Source organism: Saccoglossus kowalevskii, chromosome 8, assembly GCF_978046115.1.
Source record: "Saccoglossus kowalevskii chromosome 8, keSacKowa6.1, whole genome shotgun sequence".
Taxonomy (NCBI): domain Eukaryota; kingdom Metazoa; phylum Hemichordata; class Enteropneusta; family Harrimaniidae; genus Saccoglossus; species Saccoglossus kowalevskii.
In genome coordinates, this window is record NC_140648.1 from 40,104,548 (window position 1) to 40,132,493 (window position 27,946).

A 27,946-nucleotide genomic window follows, 5' to 3' on the forward strand; every position below is an offset into this window, starting at 1 on the left:
GATATCAGTGTAAAAGCCGAAAAATAACTAATTATGCAAATTAGCTGATTAATTGGAACAAATTTTTACCCAAAACATATCAGATCTCTACATAGTTCTAGAGCATCTATGTACCAAGTTTCATTGAAAAGTAATGATTAGTACTTATGAGAATTGATTGATTATGCAAAATAGAGAATTAATATTTCACATATCAGGTCTGTGCAGTGTCCTATGACATTATATGTACCAAGTTTCATTGAAATGTGATGATTAGTACTTTAGATATCAGTGGGAAAACCGCAAATTTAATAATCATTATGCAAATTAAGTAATTAATATGCATGGATTTTTACCCCAAACTAATCTAATCTGCGCATTAGTCAAGAGCATCTATGTACCAAGTTTCATCCAAATCTAATGAATGGCTTATTAGATATCAGTGGAACAGTCATAGGACAGCTAAAAATCAGATAATTATCATGCATATCAGGTAACAAACACATACACACCCATTCATGTCGTACCATCAATATGACGACACATTGGATTAACTTTTATTATAGTTGAATTAACTTTTAGTTGCGATATGAACTCAATTAAAACATGCTCCTATATAGGGTTGCCTTTTAATTGGAGTTTAATTAAACTCAATTACAATGCAATTCATCATAGAATTGCATTTTAATTGAAGCGAGGGAGTTGTCACCTGTGTATGCATCAGATGGCCATAGCGTCTCATTGTTTACAAACATGCGTCTACCCATGAGCCTTTAAGTTTTCAGCATGTGTTGTTATCGTTGTTTGTGACTCAATTCCCGCGTGTGCGCAGGTGACATCCCTCCTGCTTTAAGTTTAATTAAATAAAAGTCAAGACTGAACATAGAAATATTTGTGAAGCGAAGGGTTAGTAAATGGGGTAGGTATGGTACAATTATATTAATATTAATATAAATTGAACCATACCTTCCTTTACTAAAATTAAGCTATGCTAACTTGGCTTAAACATTAATATAAATTAAGAAAACAATGAGGGTTGTCACAATGTAGGTCCTGTCATCACAATTAGATGTAAAGTTAAATTGAAGTCATCACAGCATTGGTACCACACACACAAACACACACACACAGTTAACTGCAAAGACTCCCATTTTGTGCTTCGCACACAGGAGTAAAAAATATAGATGTTATAAAATATAATTGACTGATATAAGATTGCTTTCATATTGTTGATATTTAAAGAACAGGCTTATCTTAAATGTGTGATTAATTTTCAATAAGTGTAATTAATTTTAAATATTTTCTGTATTTGTTTCATTTCTCAAATACCTTCAGCACAACTTGTATTCTTTGTGAGTTTTCTTTGATTATTTCTTAGTGTATACAATTTATTTATTTGTTTATTCAATAATTTATTTAATAGTCATTTATTCACCTAGTTTAATATTTTAATGACCTAATTTATGATCTGTTGCTATTGATTCCACTTGCAGGGTGGTGGTGGGTTGTGGCCAGCCCAATACAAAGAGTCAGATCTGGGAAAGGAGAAAAAGTCAGCTTTAGACAGTAACCATACACATTTTATACTCGTGGATCATGGTAAAGAAACTTTTGGGGCCGATATTAGACTAAGAGCTAACCTTGAGAAATATATTGCTGAGAAAACAGAAAGAGGTAATTGAAAGTTAATTGACAGCAGAAATTTAATGCTAAATCTGGGGAACCAGTCATGTTCAAGTGGATATTTCTTTACTGTTCTTAAAAAGATAAGTACATGTACTCTCCCAGTCATCTACTGTCAATAAATACAACAGAATTCGATCAAGCTGCCTTACCGACTTACCTAGATTGGTATCTTATCCAATTGCAACAATGCTCTTTAGCTACACAGAGCGCTGTAAATGCTGTTAAATTAGATACAAATTAACTACAGAATAACTTGCTCTACAACGGAGTCTGTGGCTTTACAAACACATATCTTAGAAAACTGTTTTATCTTACTCGTAATAATAATACCGGTATATTATATTAATACAATAATGTAGCTAAACGTTTTCTGATTGTCAAAGATTAGTTGTTTTTCAACACACTCCAACGGTTTTAAAAGCAATAGTGCAAATTTGACTGCGTTTTGATACGTACTCTAGAAATAGTTTGCCAAGTTGTCCGATGCCCTCTCACGTTTACCTTAATATGCGTCACAAAGATCGCATATTGAAATGTGACGTCCCGGTAATTACTACGTTCACACGACAGCATTTTATCGGAGCCCTACGGCTCGAGCCGGTTCAAGCCAGCAAAAATGACCGTGTGGGCTCGAGCCAAGTTCGGCTTCACTAAACCCTCGGGGTTGTACTCCGATAGGGTTGAGTCCCGACATGGCTCAACTATCGAGGCTGAAATCGCGCCCTCAATTATCTTCTTCAAGTAACCTATCATTTCAATTATGGCAAAGACAACATATTTCGTAATTTCACGCAATTTCCGGCTTGAAGAAGAGGTACGCACCCTAATATACACTTGGCAGAGCAAAGAATTACTGCTACTGCGATAGATTGATAGCTCAACGGGAAACGGGAAAAATGACGTACGACATTATGCAACAAAAACTTGAACGAACGACTGACCGGAAACTTTTTAAAGACAGCAAAGAAAAAATCGTAGAAGCGATCTAGTAGGTTTAGATTCTTCTGTAGTCCCTCTATGATATATAGAGAAGATAGAGGGACTGTGATTCTTCATAGTACTAGTACCGGTAGTTTAGATATCACTAACGGTTGAATAATTACAAAATGGTAATTTTGCATGACAATAAATAATAGGTTGTAACACATTTTAGCTGGCGTGTTTCTGTTTATTCGAGGTACTAGTGCAGGTATCTAAATAATAACGCTAGTGCTTTGTCTTTTCTACCTCCATGCTCAGACTCGCGACTTTTTTTTTCCTAGCCCATCAGCATCGTGCCATGTAAAGAAACAAGACAAACAAGACACCACAATCGATTTCAGTACAGTTTTTTCATACTCATTATTCGAGGGCACTGTTCTGTTTGGCTCTGATCAAACTGAATCAAACTCTGGCAGATCTCGGCTCTCGTTCGGCTCACGACCGTATGAACGCATTGGAGATAATCTTCTGTTATTCAGTGGGAGGAGCAGTAGTTCGGCTCCGATAGAATGTAAAAAGTATGTTTGTTTTGAAATAAATAAGTCGGAAGATCGCGTATATAAATATTAGATATTCATGTCAGCTCAATGCTTTCCCTTAACGTACGTAATAATCGGTAGCTGGTAATATTACGTATTTGTATACATGTCTGTGTTGGTTTTCGACGTTCCTGTAACGTATGGCTACGTATATATTATTGTAGTACTAGGAGACAAACATGAGTGGGCAATCAAACATCAGCTGTAAATATGCGCTCTTACATCTGGGCATACACACTAATTGAAAATTACGCATACCAAATGAAAACTCGGTAACATTGAATGTTTAAAAACTATAATATTTAATAAAATAACAAATGTCGATCAGTAATACATTGTTAATGTAATATAATGAATAACTCACTATTTCCTATAGATAAACGTTCGCAACTAGTTTAAACGAAGTTTAGACTTTAGTTTACTAGTGTTCAGTGGATGGCACCGGTGGCAACTGGGGTGCAACATTGGGTGTAATTGGTTTGGTCACCAGCTGGGTTTCAGTTGCAAGTGGTGGTGATGTGTGAGCAACATTGGGCACTGGTGGCGCCATCAGGTATGATGTGCCAGGCAACAATGAAAACGGATAAGCGAATTGTGATGCGTCAGAAATATTTCCGTATCCCGGTGAATATTGAAAATAGTCAGTGCCAGGTTGATAATAAGGAGCAGCGAAGTAGCTGTATGGAAAGTTTATATGTGAAGACGCAATGTCTGTCGTACACGTGTTTGGGGAGTGGGGAGTCACGGCTTCAAGATACCGCAGGTATTGGTAATGTACTACATTTACCGGTGGCCACTGTAGCAGAAGTTATGGTAGGTATTGGCAATGTACTACATTTACCGGTGGCCACTGTAGCAGAAGTTATGGTAGGTATTGGTAATGTACTACATTTACCGGTGGTTACTGTAGCAGAAGTTATGGTAGGTATTGGTAATGTACTACATTTATCGGTGGCCACTGTAGCAGAAGTTATGGTAGGTATTGGTAATGTACTACATTTACCGGTGGCCACTGTAGCAGAAGTTATGGTAGGTATTGGTAATGTACTACATTTACCGGTGGCCACTGTAGCAGAAGTTATGGTAGGTATTGGCAATGTACTACATTTACCGGTGGCCACTGTAGCAGAAGTTATGGTAGGTATTGGTAATGTACTACATTTACCGGTGGCCACTGTAGCAGAAGTTATGGTAGGTATTGGTAATGTACTACATTTACCGGTGGCCACTGTAGCAGAAGTTATGGTAGGTATTGGTAATGTACTACATTTACCGGTGGCCACTGTAGCAGAAGTTATGGTAGGTATTGGTAATGTACTACATTTACCGGTGGCCACTGTAGCAGAAGTTATGGTAGGTATTGGTAATGTACTACATTTACCGGTGGCCACTGTAGCAGAAGTTATGGTAGGTATTGGCAATGTACTACATTTACCGGTGGCCACTGTAGCAGAAGTTATGGTAGGTATTGGTAATGTACTACATTTACCGGTGGCCACTGTAGCAGAAGTTATGGTAGGTATTGGTAATGTACTACATTTATCGGTGGTTACTGTAGCAGAAGTTATGGTAGGTATTGGTAATGTACTACATTTACCGGTGGCCACTGTAGCAGAAGTTATGGTAGGTATTGGTAATGTACTACATTTACCGGTGGCCACTGTAGCAGAAGTTATGGTAGGTATTGGTAATGTACTACATTTATCGGTGGTTACTGTAGCAGAAGTTATGGTAGGTATTGGTAATGTACTACATTTACCGGTGGCCACTGTAGCAGAAGTTATGGTAGGTATTGGTAATGTACTACATTTACCGGTGGCCACTGTAGCAGAAGTTATGGTAGGTATTGGTAATGTACTACATTTATCGGTGGTTACTGTAGCAGAAGTTATGGTAGGTATTGGTAATGTACTACATTTATCGGTGGCCACTGTAGCAGAAGTTATGGTAGGTATTGGTAATGTACTACATTTACCGATGGCCACTAAAGCAGAAGTTATGGTAGGTATTGGCAATGTACTACATTTACCGGTGGCCACTGTAGCAGAAGTTATGGTAGGTATTGGTAATGTACTACATTTACCGGTGGCCACTGTAGCAGAAGTTATGGTAGGTATTGGTAATGTACTACATTTACCGGTGGTTACTGTAGCAGAAGTTATGGTAGGTATTGGTAATGTACTACATTTACCGGTGGCCACTAAAGCAGAAGTTATGGTAGGTATTGGTAATGTACTACATTTACCGGTGGTTACTGTAGCAGAAGTTATGGTAGGTATTGGCAATGTACTACATTTATCGGTGGCCACTGTAGCAGAAGTTATGGTAGGTATTGGTAATGTACTACATTTACCGGTGGCCACTGTAGCAGAAGTTATGGTAGGTATTGGTAATGTACTACATTTACCGGTGGCCACTGTAGCAGAAGTTATGGTAGGTATTGGCAATGTACTACATTTACCGGTGGCCACTGTAGCAGAAGTTATGGTAGGTATTGGCAATGTACTACATTTACCGGTGGTTACTGTTGCAGTTGGGTGACGCGCAGTTGTTCTCGCTGGCGTCACATCAACATGTTCGAGTGGGCGAGCGTCTCGGCGTGCGGTTTCAGGAAATACCACATTACGTTGTTTTACCATCTCTCTGACTGTGTTGGGAACTTTTGCACCAGGACGGTATTTGTCAGCTCTGTTGTGTTTAAGATTGAAATTGTCTATAATATTCACAAATGTCTTGCTCATGACACTGAGATTCTCTATTATTTTACTGTTGTAGTATTTTATCCAAGATCCCTGCAACGGCTTCGATTAGTGGCGTACGGGGTACAATACCTGATGCAGTTCGAATTATTTACTCCGGTTTACATTCACCAGCGGTGTGTATATCCATGAGTAGAATGATGTACTAGTGGTTTCATAAGCAGTTTTTTCACATCCAAACTGATATTCTTTTTTAATTCAATAGTAAGTTTACCGACTAATTCACTAGCCAATTGAACTTCTTTTCGTTGCTCGGCATGTTCAGAAACTAGACCGCACTGTTCTGCCGTAACGCACGCTGGAAATGGACAGTTGCGCTTGTCATGACTTCGTGTGCATTTTTTCTCACCAACCTCTCTCCTAGGTTCGTTGCAATAATACTCCAGGAGATCACCGTGCTTTTGTTTGGCAACAGTTAGTTCCTTCTCCAAAATGTCGATTTCGTTTTCTAAACCTTCAATCGATAATTCGAATGGCGACTGGAAATGATACTGACCCCATTCGATGTCTTTCTCATGCTCGCATGTAAGGTCATCTCTGTTTCTAGTGCAGCGTTTCTTGTGTATCTTTCGCCATGGTCACAAGGTGGTTGTTGGGAACAAAAAAGTCTTTTCGCGATGCTACCATTTCGTTGATTGATGGCACTATGATCATCACTAGCGGATGGACTGTCATCAGAATCTAAGTTTTGCAGTCCAAGTTTTGACTGTGGTGTTTGTAATTTGGTGGCTGCGTTGATAACCATGCGTCTGTGTACTGAGCTTTTTCTGGTTTCAAATTTGTCGAAATCGCGTGGTTTGAAGAATTTTAGTGACATCTCTGATGTAAAATCAAGCCTTTCAAAGTCCGCATAATATTTCATAAGAGATAGATCTATCGATCTCAAAAAACATTCCAGCGACTTTCGTTGAGGTGTCCCAGTAACATCCATTTTGATTGAACTGGGAAACCTGCGGGGAAACGCCGAGAGATCTGCAAACTTGTGCGTGACGTCAAGGGTTGGGGACGTTCAAATAATAACGCACCATGGAGACCGATCTTATATGGGGTACATGTAGGTCTGAGCAGTCTGCAATAGAAAAAAATATTCTGCTGCAATACATTATACTCGTTCTGAACAATGACATTTCTCGGAAAAGACAAAAATAAAAATGCACGAATGCGTTTCACACTCTAGGATTCATAGTTTTGAAATCAGCTGGGCATGGCACTATATGTGTGAGCGTAGGACAATGTCGTAGTGGTAAATGCAAATGGAACAATGTTTCAGCTTATATGGCAGGAATAAAATGCCACGATATAGATTCCATTTGTATCTGCAAAATGGAAACTAATGCAAAGGGTCGTAGTTTCAGTCGAGGCAAGGCTTTGAGCAAAGATCTCCGTGGTTTAATTGTGACGGAAATGGTGTTTTCGGGAGCATTCTGGAAATTACCCGGTAGGCATGGTGAAAAAAATAGATGACAAGCTCAGGGTTGACAAATCTACTGTTCGTCGAATCTGGAAAACACATTGGGAAACTTGAGACATTGAAACTATGCCAAAAGGTGGTGACCGAAGAGGGAAATTATCTGACCAAGACATAGATTTCATAAAGACACTGAAACAAGAACGTCCATCGATGACGTATCAAGAAATCAGAGATAGGTTATTACAGTATTCCCAAATAGATGACATTCATGTCAGTAGCATCGGACGTGCCGTTCGTGATAAACTTGGCGGAGGGCCGTGGACAAACAAAAAGATGACAATTCCTCATGCAGCAAGATTTAATGATGAAAATATGGAATACATAGATTATTTGCATACGAAAAATCCTGCTACATTGAAGTTCATGGATGAGTGTGGAGTGAAAATTAACACAGGACAGTCTGCTTATGGACATTCACAGAGAGGAGTCTGGTGCGCTGAAATCGGTTGTTATATTGCGGGACTGAATCACACTCTCAATTTTATAGTTGGTCTGAATGCCTCTATGTTTGCATCCGTAATTCAGGGTCCATCAAATGCAAACCAATTTGTTATTTTTTTCACTGAAGCAACGGAAACATTCACTATTGACGGCAAACCAGTGTTAACACCAGGTGATACAGTTGTTGTGGACAATGCCCCGATTCATCACCACGAGGCAGAAAGGTTGCTTTTTAATTTACTGGCATTGAATTAGTTTATTAGTCCCCGTTCGGACGCAGTCCGAAAACGGGGACTTATGTTTTGCCCTGTGTGCGTCCATGCGTCCGTCCGTCCGTCCGTCCGTCCGTGCGTCTGTGATCACCTGTATCTCGAACATGCATGGACTGATTAAGTTCAAACTTCACTCATACATCACACATTATATGGGACATATGCACATGCATATTTTTCATGATCTGATTAACGATAGCCGAATAGCGGCCATTTTAAGGCCGAAAATGCATCAAAATCGCACATTTTCACCATTCCGGACCCGGATCTCAGTTATGCATGGACGGATTTTGTTCAAATTTGGTACATACATTAAACATAATAGGACCTTGATGCACGTCATTTTTTTGTTGTTGATCGGGTTCGAAATGGCCGACCGGCGGCCATTTTGTTTTAAAGAATTTAGTTCTCGATCCGTATCTGAGACATGCTTGGATTGATCAAGTTCAAACTTCACACACACAAGGTACATCATGTCACAAATATGTATGTGCATTTGTTTCATGATCTGCTTAACAATAGTGGAATGATGGCCATTTTAAGGCCGAAAATGCATTGAAATCGCACATTTTCACCATTCCGGACCCGTATCTCAGTTATGCATGGATGGATTTTGTTCAAATTTGGTACATACATTAAACATAATAGGCCCTTGATGCACGTCTTTTTTTTTTCGGATCAAGTTCGAAATGGCCGACTGGCGGCCATTTTGTTAAAGAATTCAGTTCTGGATCCGTATCCAAGACATGTCTGGATTGATCAAGTTCAAACTTCACACACACATGGTACATCATGTCACAAATAGATATGTGCATTTGTTTCATGATCTGCTTAACAATAGTGGAATGATGGCCATTTTAAGGCCGAAAATGCATCAAAATCACGTATTTTCACAATTCCAGAACCGGATCTCAGTCATGCATGGATGGATTTTGTTCAGATTTAGCACAATGTGTTGTACATATGCAGGTGCATTTCGGTCATGATCTGCTTTGAATGTATATGTCACTCAAATATGAACGGAACGGGGACGTGTCATTGACAATGACTTGTCTTCCAACTTATTCTCCAGATTTCAATCCTGCTGGAAACTGCTTAAACAAATTGAAAATCACACTTAAACGTGACTACTACAGGGAATTATTGCACAACTTTCCTATTGCTGTATATGACGCACTTTCCGAAATAACACCACATGATACAAAGGAATTCCTTAATGCAACTGGCTACTTAAATATGAATCCCAATCTATAGATTTTTCAAATAAGTGCAGCTTGGCAACTCAAACTAAACAACCGTTTTCAGGTTTATTTAATCTCTTTTTTTTTTTAGAAGTCTGATAATTTGTATGTGTGTATGTGCGAGTTGATAAACTAAAGTCTATATGTATAATGTTTGAAATAATATTACCTTGCATTCGATACAAATTAAAACACGGGAGTGTAATACTTCTATGATTTAATATAAGCTATACATTTTTATGACCAACGAGGCTGTTGATAGTGTGTTCTCTATACATTATTTGTATCGACTTCGATGGCCACTAAGCTTCAATGTAACTAAATTAAGGTTGTTACAATTTAATAACGTAATGTCAAAGCTACGTGGGTGAGGCAGTTTGATCAAATTCCGTTGTAGGTTTAATCAAGTTGTTTGCAGTAATAAATCTCCCTCCCTCTGATCATACATACCTATAAATTATAATTTCAAAAATAAATTTCTTCAAAGACATTCAGGTGGGGCATCCAAGGCATTCAGGTGGGGCATCCAAGGCATTCAGGTGGGGCATCCAAGGCATTCAGGTGGGGCATCTAAGACATTGGGGTGGGGCATCCAAGGCATTCAGCTGGGGCTTACAAGATATTCAGGTGGGGCATCCAAGGCATTCAGGTGGGACATCCAAGGCATTCAGGTGGGGCATCCAAGGCATTCAGGTGGGGCTTACAAGGTATTCAGGTGGGGCATCCAAGTTATTCAAGTGGGGCTTACAAGGTATTCAGGTTGGGCATCCAAGGCATTCAGGTGGGGCTTACAAGGTATTCAGGTGGGGCATCCAAGTTATTCAAGTGGGGCATCCAAGACATTCAGGTGGGGCATCCAAGGCATTCAGGTGGGGCATCCAAGGCATTCAGCTGGGGCTTACAAGGTATTCAGCTGGGGCATCCAAGGCATTCAGGTGGGGCTTACAAGATATTCAGGTGGGGCATCCAAGACATTCAGGTGGGGCTTACAAGGTATTCAGGTGGGGCATCCAAGGCATTCAGGTGGGGCTTACAAGATATTCAGGTGGGGCATCCAAGACATTCAGGTGGGGCTTACAAGGTATTCAGGTGGGGCATCCAAGGCATTCAGGTGGGACATCCAAGGCATTTAGGTGGGGCTTACAAGGTATTCAGGTGGGGCATCCAAGACATTCAAGTGGGGCTTACAAGGTATTCAGCTGGGGCATCCAAGACATTCAGGTGGGGCATCCAAGGCATTCAGGTGGGGCATCCAAGGCATTCAGGTGGGGCTTACAAGATATTCAGGTGGGGCTTACAAGATATTCAGGTGGGGCATCCAAGACATTCAGGTGGGGCTTACAAGGTATTCAGGTGGGGCATCCAAGGCATTCAGGTGGGGCTTACAAGGTATTCGCTGGGGCATCCAAGGTATTCAGGTGGGGCATCCAAGACATTCAGGTGGGGCTTACAAGATATTCAGGTGGGGCTTACAAGATATTCAGGTGGGGCTTACAAGATATTCAGATGGGCGTACAAGATATTCAGGTGGGGCATCCAAGACATTCAGGTGGGGCATCCAAGGCATTCAGGTGGGGCATCCAAGGTATTCAGGTGGGGCATCCAAGACATTCAGGTGGGGCTTACAAGGTATTCAGGTGGGGCATCCAAGGTATTCAGGTGGGGCTTACAAGATACTCAAGTGGGGCATCCAAGACATTCAGGTGAGGCATCCAAGGCATTCAGGTGGGGCTTACAAGATATTCAGGTGGGGCATCCAAGACATTCAGGTGGGGCATCCAAGGCATTCAGGTGGGGCATCCAAGGCATTCAGGTGGGGCTTACAAGGTATTCAGCTGAGGCATCCAAGGTATTCAGGTGGGGCATCCAAGACATTCAGGTGGGGCTTACAAGGTATCCAGGTGGGGGCATCATAAGCATTCAGGTGGGAATACAAGACATTCAGATGGGGCATCCAAGGTATTCAGAAGGGGCATCCAAGACCTTCAGGTGGGACATCCAAGACCTTCAGGTGGGGCATCCAAGACATTGAGGGGGGGGCATCCAAGGTATTCAGGTGGGGCATCCAAGACATTCAGGTGGGGCATCTAAGACATTCAGGTGGGGAATACAAAACATTGAGGTGGGGCATCCATAACATTCAGGTGGGGAATCTAGGACATTCAGGTGGGGAACACAAGACATTGAGGTGGGGCATCCATAACATTCAGGTGGGGCATCTAAGACATTCAGGTGGGGAATACAAGACATTGAGGTGGGGCATCCATAATATTCAGGTGGGGCATCTAAGACATTCAGGTGGGGAATACAAGACATTGAGGTGGGGCATCCAAGACATTGAGGTGGGGCATCCATAACATTCAGGTGGGGCATCTAAGACATTCAGGTGGGGCATCTAAGACATTCAGGTGGGGAATACAAAACATTGAGGTGGGGCATGCATAACATTCAGGTGGGGCATCTAAGACATTGAGGTGGGGAATACAAGACATTGAGGTGGGGCATCTAAGACATTGAGGTGGGGCATCTATAACATTCAGGTGAGGCATCTAAGACATTCAGATGGGGAATACAAGACATTGAGGTGGGGCATCCATAACATTCAGGTGGGGCATCTAAGACATTCAGGTGGGGAATACAAAACATTGATGCGGGGAATACAAGACATTGAGGTGGGGCATCCATAACATTCAGGTGAGGCATCTAAGACATTCAGGTGGGGCATCCATAACATTCAGGTGGGGCATCTAAGACATTCAGATGGGGAATACAAAACATTGAGGTGGGGCATCCATAACATTCAGGTGGGGCATCTAAGACATTTAGGTGGGGCATCTAAGACATTGGGGTGGGGCATCTAAGACATTGGGGTGGGGCATCTTAGACATTGGGGTGGGGCATCCAAGACATTGAGGTGTGGCATCTATAATATTCAGGTGGGGAATACAAGACATTCAGGTGGGGAATACAAGACATTCAGGTGGGGAATACAAGACATTGGGGTGGGGCATCCAAGACATTGTGGGGCATCCAAGACGTTCAGATGGTGCATCCAAGACATTCAGAAGGGGAATCTAAGACATTGAGGTGTGGCATCTATAATATTCAGGTAGGGAATACAAGACATTAAGGTGGGGCATCTAAGACATTGAGGTGGGGCATCCAAGATGTTCAAATGGGGCATCCAAGGCATTCAGGTGGGGAATACAAGACATTCAGATAGGGCATCAAATACATAAAGGTGGGGCTTGCAATACATTCAGGTGGGGCATCCAAGGCATTCAGGTTGGGCATCCAAGGTATTCAGGTGGGGCCTCCAAGACCTTAAGGTGGGGCATCTATAACATTCAGGTGGGGCATCTAAGACATTGGGGTGGGGCATCTAAGACATTGGGGTGGGGCATCCAAGACATTGGGGTGGGGCATCCAAGGTATTCAGGTGAGGCTTACAAGGTATTCAGGTGGGGCTTACAAGGTATTCAGGTGGGGCATCCAAGGCATTCAGGTGGGGCATCCAAGGCATTCAGGTGGGGCTTACAAGATATTGAGGTGGGGCATCCAAGACATTGAGGTGAGGCATCCAAGGCATTCAGGTGGGGCATCCAATGTATTCAGGGAGGGCATCCAAGGCATTCAGGTGGGGCATCCAAGGCATTCAGGTGGGGCATCCAAGGCATTCAGGTGGGGCATCCAAGACATTCAGGTGGGGCATCCAAGACATTCAGGTGGGGCATACAAGACAATCAGGTGTGGCATGCAAGGTATTTAGGTGGGGCATCCAAGGTATTCAGGTGGGGCATGCAAGGTATTCAGGTGGGGCATACAAGACAATCAGGTGTGGCATCCAAGATATTCAGGTGGGGCATCCAAGACATTCACAATTTTTGTGAGATTGATTTCCAAAATTATATTTTTATAGAAACTGTTCATATTCCTGTGGTACTTGTCGTGGTGGAAGGTGGATATGGAACATTTCAAACTGTGTATGAATCATTGGTTCGTGAGGGAAATGAACAGTCAGTGCCGGTGGTTGTTGTTGATGGCAGTGGCAGAGCTGCTGATGTCATTGCTCTCTGTTTAAGAAAAACCAAAGATGTTTCCAAAGAGAACCTAAAAAAAACTTATCGGTGAGTGTTTTAATCTGACATGTTATCGTGGTAGATGCAGTATTAGACTGTTTTCTAGAATGTTTTCTGATTCCCAAAATATTTTAGAATTTCAGATTATTTAATACTTCAAATAATGTCTAAACATTTTTAATTTCAGAAAAAACCTGGAAAAAAACATGAAAGAATCAATCCAAAACTTTGTAAGACTGAAAGATGATCAGATGAAGCAGACTCTTGATTGGCTGGCAGTCATCATGACGCACAGAAATATGGTAAATAATAATATTCTGAATTTTTAACTAATCTATATGATAGAATGAATTTGTTTTTATTGGTGAATATGAAAATACTTTACATTTTTATCCACATACAAGAGGTTCTTTGTATAGTCTCTGTTGAAATCATTATAAACACAATTTTAGTTCACTGGTGAAATCACTGGAAACAATTTTAGTTCACTGGTGAAATCACTGGAAACAATTGTAGTTCACTGGTGAAATCACTGGAAACAATTGTAGTTCACTGGTGAAATCACTGGAAACAATTGTAGTTCACTGGTGGAAATCACTGAAAACAATTTTAGTTCACTGGTGAAATCACTGGAAACACAATTTTAGTTCACTGGTGAAATCACTGGAAACACAATTTTAGTTCACTTGTGAAATCGCTGGAAACACAATTTTAGTTCACTGGTGAAATTACTGGAAACACAATTTTAGTTCACTGGTGAAATCACTGGAAACACAATTTTAGTTCACTGATGAAATCACTGGAAACACGATTGTAGTTCACTGGTGAAATCACTGGAAACACAATTTTTGTTTACTGGTGAAATCACTGTAAAAACAATTTTAGTTCACTGGTGAAATCACTGAAAAAACAATTTTAGTTCACTGGTGAAATCACTGAAAAAACAATTTTAGTTCACTGGTGAAATCACTGGAAACACAATTGTAGTTCACTGGTGAAATCACTGAAAACACAATTGTAGTTCACTTGTGAAATCACTGAAAAAACAATTATAGTTCACTGGTGAAATCACTGAAAACACAATTTTAGTTCACTGGTGAAATCACTGAAAACACAATTCTAGTTTATTGGTGAAATCACTGAAAAAACAATTTTAGTTTATTGGTGAAATCACTGGAAACACAATTGTAGTTCACTGGTGAAATCACTGGAAACACAATTGTAGTTCACTGGTGAAATCACTGGAAACACAATTGTAGTTCACTGGTGAAATCACTGGAAACACAATTGTAGTTCACTGGTGAAATCACTGAAAAAACAATTGTAGTTCACTGGTGAAATCACTGGAAACACAATTGTAGTTCACTGGTGAAATCACTGGAAACACAATTCTAGTTTATTGGTGAAATCACTGAAAAAACAATTTTAGTTCACTGGTGAAATCACAGGAAACACAATTCTAGTTTATTGGTGAAATCACTGAAAAAACAATTTTAGTTCACTGGTGAAATCACTGAAAACACAATTCTAGTTTATTGGTGAAATCACTGAAAAAACAATTTTAGTTCACTGGTGAAATCACTGGAAACACAATTGTAGTTCACTGGTGAAATCACTGGAAACACAATTCTAGTTTACTGGTGAAATCACTGAAAACACAATTGTAGTTCACTTGTGAAATCACTGAAAAAACAATTGTAGTTCAATGGTGAAATCACAGGAAACACAATTCTAGTTTATTGGTGAAATCACTGAAAAAACAATTTTAGTTCACTGGTGAAATCACTGAAAACACAATTTTAGTTCACCGGTGAAATCACTGGAAACACAATTGTAGTTCACTGGTGAAATCATTGAAAACACAATTTTAGTTCACTGGTGAAATCACTAAAAACACAATTTTAGTTCACTGGTGAAATCACTGAAAAAACAATTTTAGTTCACTGGTGAAATAGCTGGAAACACAATTTTAGTTCACTGGTGAAATCACTGGAAACACAATTGTAGTTCACTGGTGAAATCACTAAACACAATTGTAGTTCACTGGTGAAATCACTGAAAACACAATTCTAGTTCACTGGTGAAATCACTGAAAAAACAATTTTAGTTCACTGGTGAAATCACTGGAAACACAATTGTAGTTCACTGGTGAAATCACTGAAAAAACAATTTTAGTTCACTGGTGAAATCACTGAAAACACAATTTTAGTTCACTGGTGAAATCACTGAAAACACAATTTTAGTTTACTGGTGAAATCACTGAAAAAACAATTTTAGTTCACTGGTGAAATCGCTGAAAACACAATTTTAGTTCACTGGTGAAATCACTGGAAACACAATTGTAGTTCACTGGTGAAATCACTAAAACACAATTGTAGTTCACTGGTGAAATCACTGAAAACACAATTCTAGTTCACTGGTGAAATCACTGAAAAAACAATTTTAGTTCACTGGTGAAATCACTGAAAACACAATTTTAGTTTACTGGTGAAATCACTGAAAACACAATTTTAGTTTACTGGTGAAATCACTGAAAAAACAATTTTAGTTCACTGGTGAAATCACTGGAAACACAATTTTAGTTCACTGGTGAAATCACTGGAAACACAATTTTAGTTCACTGGTGAAATCACTGAAAAAACAATTTTAGTTCACTGGTGAAATCACTGGATACACAATTTTAGTTCACTGGTGAAATCACTGAAAACACAATTTTAGTTCACTAGTGAAATCACTGAAAACACAATTTTAGTTCACTGGTGAAATCGCTGAAACACAATTTTAGTTCACTGGTGAAATCGCTGGAAACACGATTGTAGTTCACTGGTGAAATCACTGGAAACACAATTTTAGTTCACTTGTGAAATCGCTGAAACACAATTTTAGTTCACTGGTGAAATCACTGGAAACACAATTGTAGTTCACTGGTGAAATCACTGGAAACACGATTGTAGTTAACTGGTGAAATCACTGGAAACACAATTTTAGTTTACTGGTGAAATCGCTGAAACACAATTTTAGTTCACTGGTGAAATCGCTGGAAACACAATTTTAGTTCACTGGTGAAATCGCTGGAAACACGATTGTAGTTCACTGGTGAAATCACTGGAAACACAATTTTAGTTTACTGGTGAAATCACTGGAAAAACAATTTTAGTTAACTGGTGAAATCACTAAAAACACAATTTTAGTTCACTGGTGAAATCACTGGAAACACACTTGTAGTTCACTGGTGAAATCAGTGGAAACACAATTTTAGTTGACTGGTGAAATCACTGGAAACACAATTCTAGTTTACTGGTGAAATCACTGAAAACACAATTGTAGTTCACTGGTGAAATCACTAAAAACACAATTGTAGTTCACTGGTGAAATTGCTGGAAACACAATTTTAGTTCACTGGTGAAATCACTGGAAACACAATTTTAGTTCACTGGTGAAATCACTGGAAACAATTTTAGTTCACTGGTGAAATCACTGGAAACACAATTGTAGTTCACTGGTGAAATCACTGGGAACACGATTGTAGTTCACTGGTGAAATCACTGGAAACACAATTTTAGTTTACTGGTGAAATCACTGGAAACACAATTGTAGTTCACTGGTGAAATCACTGGAAACACAATTGTAGTTCACTGGTGAAATCACTGGAAACACACTTGTAGTTCACTGGTGAAATCACTGGAAACACAATTTTAGTTCACTGGTGAAATCACTGGAAACACAATTTTAGTTCACTGGTGAAATCACTGTAAAAACAATTTTAGTTCACTGGTGAAATCACTGAAAAAACAATTTTAGTTCACTGGTGAAATCACTGGAAAAAACAATTGTAGTTTACTGGTAAAATCACTAAAAACACAATTGTAGTTCACTGGTGAAATCACTGAAAACACAATTGTAGTTCACTGGTGAAATCACTAAAAACACAATTTTAGTTCACTGGTGAAATCGCTGGAAACACAATTTTAGTTCACTGGTGAAATCGCTGGAAACACGATTGTAGTTCACTGGTGAAATCACTGGAAACACAATTTTAGTTTACTGGTGAAATCACTGGAAAAACAATTTTAGTTAACTGGTGAAATCACTAAAAACACAATTTTAGTTCACTGGTGAAATCACTGGAAACACACTTGTAGTTCACTGGTGAAATCAGTGGAAACACAATTTTAGTTGACTGGTGAAATCACTGGAAACACAATTCTAGTTTACTGGTGAAATCACTGAAAACACAATTGTAGTTCACTGGTGAAATCACTAAAAACACAATTGTAGTTCACTGGTGAAATTGCTGGAAACACAATTTTAGTTCACTGGTGAAATCACTGGAAACACAATTTTAGTTCACTGGTGAAATCACTGGAAACAATTTTAGTTCACTGGTGAAATCACTGGAAACACAATTGTAGTTCACTGGTGAAATCACTGGGAACACGATTGTAGTTCACTGGTGAAATCACTGGAAACACAATTTTAGTTTACTGGTGAAATCACTGGAAACACAATTGTAGTTCACTGGTGAAATCACTGGAAACACAATTGTAGTTCACTGGTGAAATCACTGGAAACACACTTGTAGTTCACTGGTGAAATCACTGGAAACACAATTTTAGTTCACTGGTGAAATCACTGGAAACACAATTTTAGTTCACTGGTGAAATCACTGTAAAAACAATTTTAGTTCACTGGTGAAATCACTGAAAAAACAATTTTAGTTCACTGGTGAAATCACTGAAAAAACAATTTTAGTTCACTGGTGAAATCACTGGAAAAAACAATTGTAGTTTACTGGTAAAATCACTAAAAACACAATTGTAGTTCACTGGTGAAATCACTGAAAACACAATTGTAGTTCACTGGTGAAATCACTAAAAACACAATTTTAGTTCACTGGTGAAATCGCTGGAAACACAATTTTAGTTCACTGGTGAAATCACTGGAAACACAATTTTAGTTCACTGGTGAAATCGCTGGAAACACAATTTTAGTTCACTGGTGAAATCGCTGGAAACACAATTTCAGTTCACTGGTGAAATCACTGGAAACACGATTGTAGTTCACTGGTGAAATCACTGGAAACACAATTTTAGTTCACTGGTGAAATCACTGAAAACACAATTTTAGTTCACTGGTGAAATCACTGAAAACACAATTTTAGTTCACTGGTGAAATCACTGGAAACACAATTTTAGTTCACTGGTGAAATCACTGGAAACACAACTGTAGTTCACTGGAAGTAATTGTTGTTCCAGAAAACAACTCACAATATAATTTGTTCATGACACTCCACAGATAACAGTATTCCAAATGCAAGAGGCTAACTTCAAAGATATTGACAGAGCTATTCTACATGGATTGCTGCAAGGTAAGACATTTCTAGGCGCCTCTATCAGAATATTTAGTAACCTGAGACACTGTTATGAAGATGTAATTCATGGAGACAATCAGAATGAAAAACTTTGATTGATTCTAATGATTGACTCTCAACCATAAATATGTTTTATAAATAATTCACTACCATGTACAAAAAATATGATATTAAAACAACAACTTGGTACTTTATATTGAGTACAATATTTATCCGGTTTAGTGCCAAGTGATCTCAACTCAGAAATCAGTAGATTGATGTGATCTACACGTTAAGGGCAAAATTTTTATTTTGAAAGAATCTGTTGTTTGACTTGATTGTTGTTTGCTTCTATTTTCAGCTGAGTTGCTGTCCGCTGATATTAAGATGCAGTTAAACTTGGCCTTGACATGGAACCGCTGTGATATTGCAAGAGAAGAAATCATCACTGCTGAACGAAGACATGATTGGCAGGTATATAATGAATGACACTTACCAAATAGAGCTGTATGTCAACCACATATGTACTACATGTCAGTCACATGTCAGTGCATGTCATCTGTACAACCAGAACAAATCAGAAAAAAACACACAAAAGAATGCAAGATACATTCTTTGGATTTACCTTATATTTCAAAACATACTTGATGTGCCTATACATTCAACCAATCACAACACTCATACTTAATGTGTCTATACATTCACCCAATCACAACACTCATTCTTAATGTGCCTATACATTCACCCAATCACAACACTCATACTTAATGTGCCTATACATTCACCCAATCACAACACTCATTCTTAATGTGTCTATACATTCACCCAATCACAACACTCATTCTTAATGTGCCTATACAATCACCCAATCACAACACTCATTATTAATGTTTCTATACATTCACCCAATCACAACACTCATACTTAATGTGCCTATACAATCACCCAATCATAACACTCATACTTAATAATGTGCCTATACATTCACCCAATCACAACACTCATACTTAATAATGTGCCCGTACAATCACCCAATCACAACACTCATACTTAATAATGTGCCCATACATTCACCCAATCACAACACTCATTCTTAATGTGTCTATACATTCACCCATGCAATCACAACATTCATATTTAATGTGCCTATACATTCACCCAGTCACAACACTCATTCTTAATGTGCCTATACATTCACCCAATCACAACACTCATTATTAATGTGTCTATACATTCACCCAATCACAACACTCATACTTAATGTGTCTATACATTCACCCAATCACAACACTCATTCTTAATGTCCCTATACATTCACCCAATCACAACACTCAGACTTAATGTGTCTATACATTCACCCAATCACAACACTCATACTTAAGGTAGCGGGACTATTATTTGCATACTTGTTTTCATCTTCTAATTGTGACCAAATGACTACAAATAGACCCAGGAAAGTATATATTTTTGGAATCGCCAGACTTCAAGCTTTTCAAATGTGTGTTTGCCATGTCCGTATCTGCATTCTACGGTGTATTACTTAATCAAAAGTGAAAAATTACTTTTTTTGTAAAAAAAATAATTACGCATTTATGCTGGTGATAAGAAGTTTTTTTTTCACTTTTCCTAGTTGTTCAATAGTCTGGTAAATTGAATGTGTCTGGTCATTTTTAGTCAAGCAACGCGTTTTGAAAAGTAGTGTTCTGAATTTTAATTTCTGTTTTAGTCGCATTGCCCCCAACTCAAACCACAGCACATTGGTAAATAATCCATGAAATAGTTTGTCTGGACACATTCAGGTTCCTCTCATTGTCACCTTAAAGCTGTGAAAATTTGGTGTTAATCCGACGACAATAAGTATACGTTATTTTTTGTTAAAGACCTTGTATTTTGAAAAACATAAACTCCTAGAAAACGTTGATGAAGTCACAGCAAAGATTTTCAAGCTTGTTTATCTGCACAAGCGATTTGGTTTTCCCATCAAGGTCTGTTTTACCATGTGTAGGGGCATCCAAATGTGTAAGGCTATTGGAAACCAAAAAATAAAGGAATGGGATAGCTATAATTCGATAAAATCGGCATATGAAAACACCAAAATCAATGATTTTTTTCAGTGGCTGTGTGACCTTGTGTCTGACACATTCTTATGCAAATGACTAATCTGTGAAATAAACAGGGGCGGAGACAAACCACTCAAATGTTTGGAAACCCTCATTGTGTGTCAGATAGCTACTGATAACACATCCTAACATTGCTTTGTCTTGAGTTAATCTTTGAAACATATAGGCACACAAATTAAACCTGTGTTGTTGATTTTGGAAAACAGTACTGAAGCTGCCTTGCTTCCCTTCAGAAAATCTACATTTTAACCAACTTACATGACATTCTATGTTACGTTGACTTTATCAGATGAAAGTTTATAGTGCATTTCATCAATTAATAAATAAATGTGAAAATCGTAATTTTCAACACAAATAATAGTCTCGCTACCTTAATGTGTCTATACATTCACCTAATCACAACACTCATTCTTAATGTGTCCATACATTCATCCAATCACAACACTCATACTTAATGTGCCTATACATTCACCCAATCACAACACTCATTCTTATTTATTTATTTATTTATTTATTTATTAACACACAACATCCCTCGGAGGGGATGAAAAGGGTTACAAATCAGATATTAGTAAAAGAAAAATAACCACATAAAGAGTAAGGGAACAAAAAGGCATAAAAAAAAAAAAAAGATAATAAGTTGAATACAAGGAATGTATTACTGGCTTAGTTTATGTAGGTGCTGCTGTCTTGTATTAAAACAGTTTTTTAAATATTGCGCTAAAGGAATTGACATTTTCTCGTCACTTAGTAATGATATGAATTTATTTTCATTACTAAATTTGTCAAAATTTGGTATACGTTTATTAGCTACAATGTAAAGTTTTGATCTTATTTCATTGTAATGAGGACAATTTGTGACAAAATGTTGTTCATCTTCAACATGGTCATTGTCGCACATATTGCAGACTCTGTCTTTAAAATCCAATCCTGTATGCCGGCCTGTTTCAATTTTCAGACAGTGGTTGCCAAGTCTAAATTTTGTTAAGGATTTGCGAAGTTCACTGTTTTTCATAATTGTTAAGTAGTTTTCTTGTTCTATTTTGGTTTTAAAAAGTTTGTAGGTTCTTAGTTTATTTTTAGAATTTGATTTTTTCCTATTGTCATTATTTATTTCATTTTTCCACTCAGTTGTAAACTCTTCTTTTAATTTCTCATCAATTGTTTTTAATTTTGATAATGAGATAATATTTGTTTCATTTAAAAGATAAGAATGGTTAATATTATTTAATATCAGATCAAGTTTTTTAAACCATTTACTTTTAATAATTTTATTGACATAGTATGCTTCTTGAAGTAGAGTATTTGTGGAATTTGCAATACGATTGGCATATTTTATCATTTGTTTCTTAATAAAAGAGTCAAGAGGTAATTTTCCCAATTCACTATATATTGCCATGATTGGTGTATTTTTTGAGATACCAAGAATGTACCGATAGAATGTACCGATGTGTCTATACATTCACCCAATCACAACACTCATTCTTAATGTGCCTATACAATCACCCAGTCACAACACTCATACTTAATGTGCCTGTACATTCACCCAATCACAACACTCATACTTAATGTGTCTATACATTCACCCAATCACAACACTCATACTTAATGTGCCTATACATTCACCCAATCACAACACTCATTCTTAATGTGCCTATACAATCACCCAATCACAACACTCATATTTAATGTGCCTATACATTTAGAAAGCTGACTTGGAAGAAAGCATGATGACAGCACTAATACAAAACCAAGTCTCCTTTGTGAAACTATACATGGAACATGTTATACATCTGGATAAGTTTCTGACTATCAGCAATCTACACAGACTCTACAAAGAAGTAAGTGATCATCACATCATGTCATGTCAGGGTATGCCGCCATTCAGATTATAAGGTTTAATATCACTGATTATCTAGTCCACTAAAAATCAAATATTGAGTTTTACATCATTTCTATTAGTCTGTCTGCCTGTCTGCCTGTCTATCTGTACGTTTGTGCGTCTGTCTGTACGTCTGTCTGTACGTCTGTCTGTACATCTGTCTGTCTATCTGTACGTCTGTCTGTACGTCTGTCTGTCTATCTGTACGTCTGTCTGTACGTCTGTCTATATGTCTGTCTGTCTATCTGTACGTCGATCTGTCTGCCTATATGTCTATACGTCTGTCTGTACGTCTGTCTGTCTGTATGTCTGTCTGTATGTCTGTCTGTCTATCTGTACATCTGTCTGTACATCTGTCTGTAGATCTGTCTGTCTATCTATACGTCTGTCTGTATGTTTGTCTGTCTATCTGTACGTCTGTCTGTACATCTGTCTGTCTATCTATACGTCTGTCTGTACGTCTGTCTGTCTATCTGTACGTCTGTCTGTACGTCTGTCTATCTGTACGTCTGTCTGTACGTCTGTCTGTACGTCTGTCTATCTGTACGTCTGTCTGTATGTCTGTCTGTCTATCTGTACGTCGATCTGTCTGCCTATATGTCTATATGTCTGTACGTCTATCTGTACGTCTGTCTGCCTATATGTCTATATGTTTATCTATGCGTCTATCTGTACGTCTGTCTGTACATCTGTCTGTCTATCTATACGTCTGTATGTACGTCTGTCTGTCTATCTGTACGTCTGTCTGTACGTCTGTCTGTCTGTCTATCTGTACGTCTGTCTGCCTCTATGTCTATACGTCTGTCTGTACGTCTGTCTGTATGTCTGTCTGTACATCTGTCTGTCTATCTGTACGTCTGTCTGCCTATATGTCTATACGTCTGTCTGTATGTCTGTCTGTACATCTGTCTGTCTATCTGTACGTCTGTCTGCCTATATGTCTATACGTCTGTCTGTACGTCTGTCTGTCTATAAGTCTATACGTCTATGTGTGTAAAATCATATTCTTCAATTTCCAAAGGGCGAAAAAAATCCACTGGTTGGATTTTAATGAAATCTGAAACACAGCTACTATATCATGAACACCAAATCTAATTAACAGATTTTGTTGAAATTGCATGCCTGGTAATTGTAACTTGCTCAGTTTTAGCATGTTCACTTTGTATCTTTGCACACATGCATTTAGACTTGCTACATGATTGCAGCTTCTCATTATTCTGTGCATATTAATCAGCCGATTTGCATACTATCTAACTATTTCTTCTGTATCATACTTATAGTTTGCTCCATGGAGTTGACAATGTGTACATGCATATCAATTGTATAGTTGGCTGATACTTTCTAATTGATCTGTTCATTTACTTGCTAATTAACTGTTTTTATCAATTTTTAACTGTTTTGTTTGTATCCTAAGTGTTTACTCAACTGGATTGAAACTAGATACATGCATACTGTTTGTAATAATCACATTCTGAAAATGCATCAAAATCATGCATTTTTGCCATACACTTGGTACATACATTGAACATAATAGGACCACAGTGTTTTTCAGATCAGATTCAAAATGGCCAAATAACAGAAATTTTGCACTAACAAATGCTGTTCCTGAGTTCCTGATTTGACTTGACTGATTGCAATCTTACTTTTCAACTACAATATACACCATTATGTCACACATTAACAAGAATTCATTCTGATTGGCTGACTCATTTCAGTTTTGTTCACTATTATGTCACACATTGACAAGAATTCATTCTGATTGGCTGACTCATTTCAGTTTTGTTCACTATTATGTCACACATTAACAAGAATTCATTCTGATTGGCTGACTCATTTCAGTTTTGTTCACTATTATGTCACACATTGACAAGAATTCATTCTGATTGGCTGACTCATTTCAGTTTTGTTCACTATTATGTCACACATTGACAAGAATTTATTCTGATTGGCTGACTCATTTCAGTTTTGTTCACTATTATGTCACACATTGACAAGAATTTATTCTGATTGGCTGACTCATTTCAGTTTTATTCACTATTGTGTCACACATTAACAAGAATTCATTCTGATTGGCTGACTCATTTCAGTTTTGTTCACTATTATGTCACACATTAACAAGAATTCATTCTGATTGGCTGACTCATTTCAGTTTTGTTCACTATTATGTCACACATTGACAAGAATTTGTTATGGTTGGCTGACTCATTTCAGTTTTGTTCACTATTATGTCACACATTGACAAGAATTCATTCTGATTGGCTGACTCATTTCAGTTTTGTTCACTATTATGTCACACATTGACAAGAATTCATTCTGATTGGCTGACTCATTTCAGTTTTGTTCACTATTATGTCACACATTGACAAGAATTCATTCTGATTGGCTGACTCATTTCAGTTTTGTTCACTATTATGTCACACATTGACAAGAATTCATTCTGATTGGCTGACTCATTTCAGTTTTATTCACTATTATGTCACACATTGACAAGAATTCATTCTGATTGGCTGACTCATTTCAGTTTTGTTCACTATTATGTCACACATTGACAAGAATTCATTCTGATTGGCTGACTCATTTCAGTTTTGTTCACTATTATGTCACACATTGACAAGAATTTATTCTGATTGGCTGACTCATTTCAGTTTTGTTCACTATTATATCACACATTGACAAGAATTTATTCTGATTGGCTGACTCATTTCAGTTTTATTCACTATTGTGTCACACATTAACAAGAATTCATTCTGATTGGCTGACTCATTTCAGTTTTGTTCACTATTATGTCACACATTAACAAGAATTCATTCTGATTGGCTGACTCATTTCAGTTTTGTTCACTATTATGTCACACATTGACAAGAATTTGTTATGGTTGGCTGACTCATTTCAGTTTTGTTCACTATTATGTCGCACATTGACAAGAATTCATTCTGATTGGCTGACTCATTTCAGTTTTGTTCACTATTATGTCACACATTAACAAAAATTCATTCTGATTGGCTGACTCATTTCAGTTTTGTTCACTATTATGTCACACATTGACAAGAATTCATTCTGATTGGCTGACTCATTTCAGTTTTGTTCACTATTATGTCACACATTGACAAGAATTTATTCTGATTGGCTGACTCATTTCAGTTTTATTCACTATTGTGTCACACATTAACAAGAATTCATTCTGATTGGCTGACTCATTTCAGTTTTGTTCACTATTATGTCACACATTAACAAGAATTCATTCTGATTGGCTGACTCATTTCAGTTTTGTTCACTATTATGTCACACATTGACAAGAATTTGTTATGGTTGGCTGACTCATTTCAGTTTTGTTCACTATTATGTCACACATTGACAAGAATTCATTCTGATTGGCTGACTCATTTCAGTTTTGTTCACTATTATGTCACACATTGACAAGAATTCATTCTGATTGGCTGACTCATTTCAGTTTTGTTCACTATTATGTCACACATTGACAAGAATTCATTCTGATTGGCTGACTCATTTCAGTTTTATTCACTATTATGTCACACATTGACAAGAATTCATTCTGATTGGCTGACTCATTTCAGTTTTGTTCACTATTATGTCACACATTGACAAGAATTCATTCTGATTGGCTGACTCATTTCAGTTTTGTTCACTATTATGTCACACATTGACAAGAATTTGTTATGGTTGGCTGACTCATTTCAGTTTTGTTCACTATTATGTCACACATTAACAAGAATTTATTCTGATTGGCTGACTCATTTCAGTTTTATTCACTATTGTGTCATACATTGACAAGAATTCATTCTGATTGGCTGACTCATTTCAGTTTTGTTCACTATTATGTCACACATTGACAAGAATTTATTCTGATTGGCTGACTCATTTCAGTTTTCTTCACTATTATGTCACACATTGACAAGAATTTATTCTGATTGGCTGACTCATTTCAGTTTTATTCACTATTGTGTCACACATTAACAAGAATTCATTCTGATTGGCTGACTCATTTCAGTTTTGTTCACTATTATGTCACACATTAACAAGAATTCATTCTGATTGGCTGACTCATTTCAGTTTTGTTCAATATTATGTCACACATTGACAAGAATTTGTTATGGTTGGCTGACTCATTTCAGTTTTGTTCACTATTATGTCACACATTGACAAGAATTCATTCTGATTGGCTGACTCATTTCAGTTTTGTTCACTATTATGTCACACATTGACAAGAATTCATTCTGATTGGCTGACTCATTTCAGTTTTGTTCACTATTATGTCACACATTGACAAGAATTCATTCTGATTGGCTGACGCATTTCAGTTTTGTTCACTATTATGTCACACATTGACAAGAATTCATTCTGATTGGCTGACTCATTTCAGTTTTATTCACTATTATGTCACACATTGACAAGAATTCATTCTGATTGGCTGACTCATTTCAGTTTTGTTCACTATTATGTCACACATTGACAAGAATTCATTCTGATTGGCTGACTCATTTCAGTTTTGTTCACTATTATGTCACACATTGACAAGAATTTATTCTGATTGGCTGACTCATTTCAGTTTTGTTCACTATTATGTCACACATTGACAAGAATTTATTCTGATTGGCTGACTCATTTCAGTTTTATTCACTATTGTGTCACACATTAACAAGAATTCATTCTGATTGGCTGACTCATTTCAGTTTTGTTCACTATTATGTCACACATTAACAAGAATTCATTCTGATTGGCTGACTCATTTCAGATTTGTTCACTATTATGTCACACATTGACAAGAATTTGTTATGGTTGGCTGACTCATTTCAGTTTTGTTCACTATTATGTCGCACATTGACAAGAATTCATTCTGATCGGCTGACTCATTTCAGTTTTGTTCACTATTATGTCACACATTAACAAAAATTCATTCTGATTGGCTGACTCATTTCAGTTTTATTCACTATTGTGTCACACATTAACAAGAATTCATTCTGATTGGCTGACTCATTTCAGTTTTGTTCACTATTATGTCACACATTAACAAGAATTCATTCTGATTGGCTGACTCATTTCAGTTTTGTTCACTATTATGTCACACATTGACAATAATTTGTTATGGTTGGCTGACTCATTTCAGTTTTGTTCACTATTATGTCAC

At 37.7% G+C, this 27,946-nt stretch overlaps 1 protein-coding gene across 1 annotated transcript in view; it reads left to right on the top strand.

The window, feature by feature from the left end:
• Nucleotides 1–27,946, top strand: part of LOC102807340 (transient receptor potential cation channel subfamily M member-like 2) — a 169,015-nt gene that overhangs the window by 43,660 nt on the left and 97,409 nt on the right. Inside the window, exons 6-12 of the mRNA XM_085502863.1 lie at nt 1,473–1,653; nt 13,289–13,497; nt 13,531–13,535; nt 13,636–13,750; nt 18,744–18,816; nt 19,160–19,272; nt 22,625–22,759. Of these exons, the coding sequence (XP_085358989.1) occupies nt 1,473–1,653; nt 13,289–13,497; nt 13,531–13,535; nt 13,636–13,750; nt 18,744–18,816; nt 19,160–19,272; nt 22,625–22,759 (831 nt within the window). The remainder of the gene's footprint in view (nt 1–1,472; nt 1,654–13,288; nt 13,498–13,530; nt 13,536–13,635; nt 13,751–18,743; nt 18,817–19,159; nt 19,273–22,624; nt 22,760–27,946) is intronic.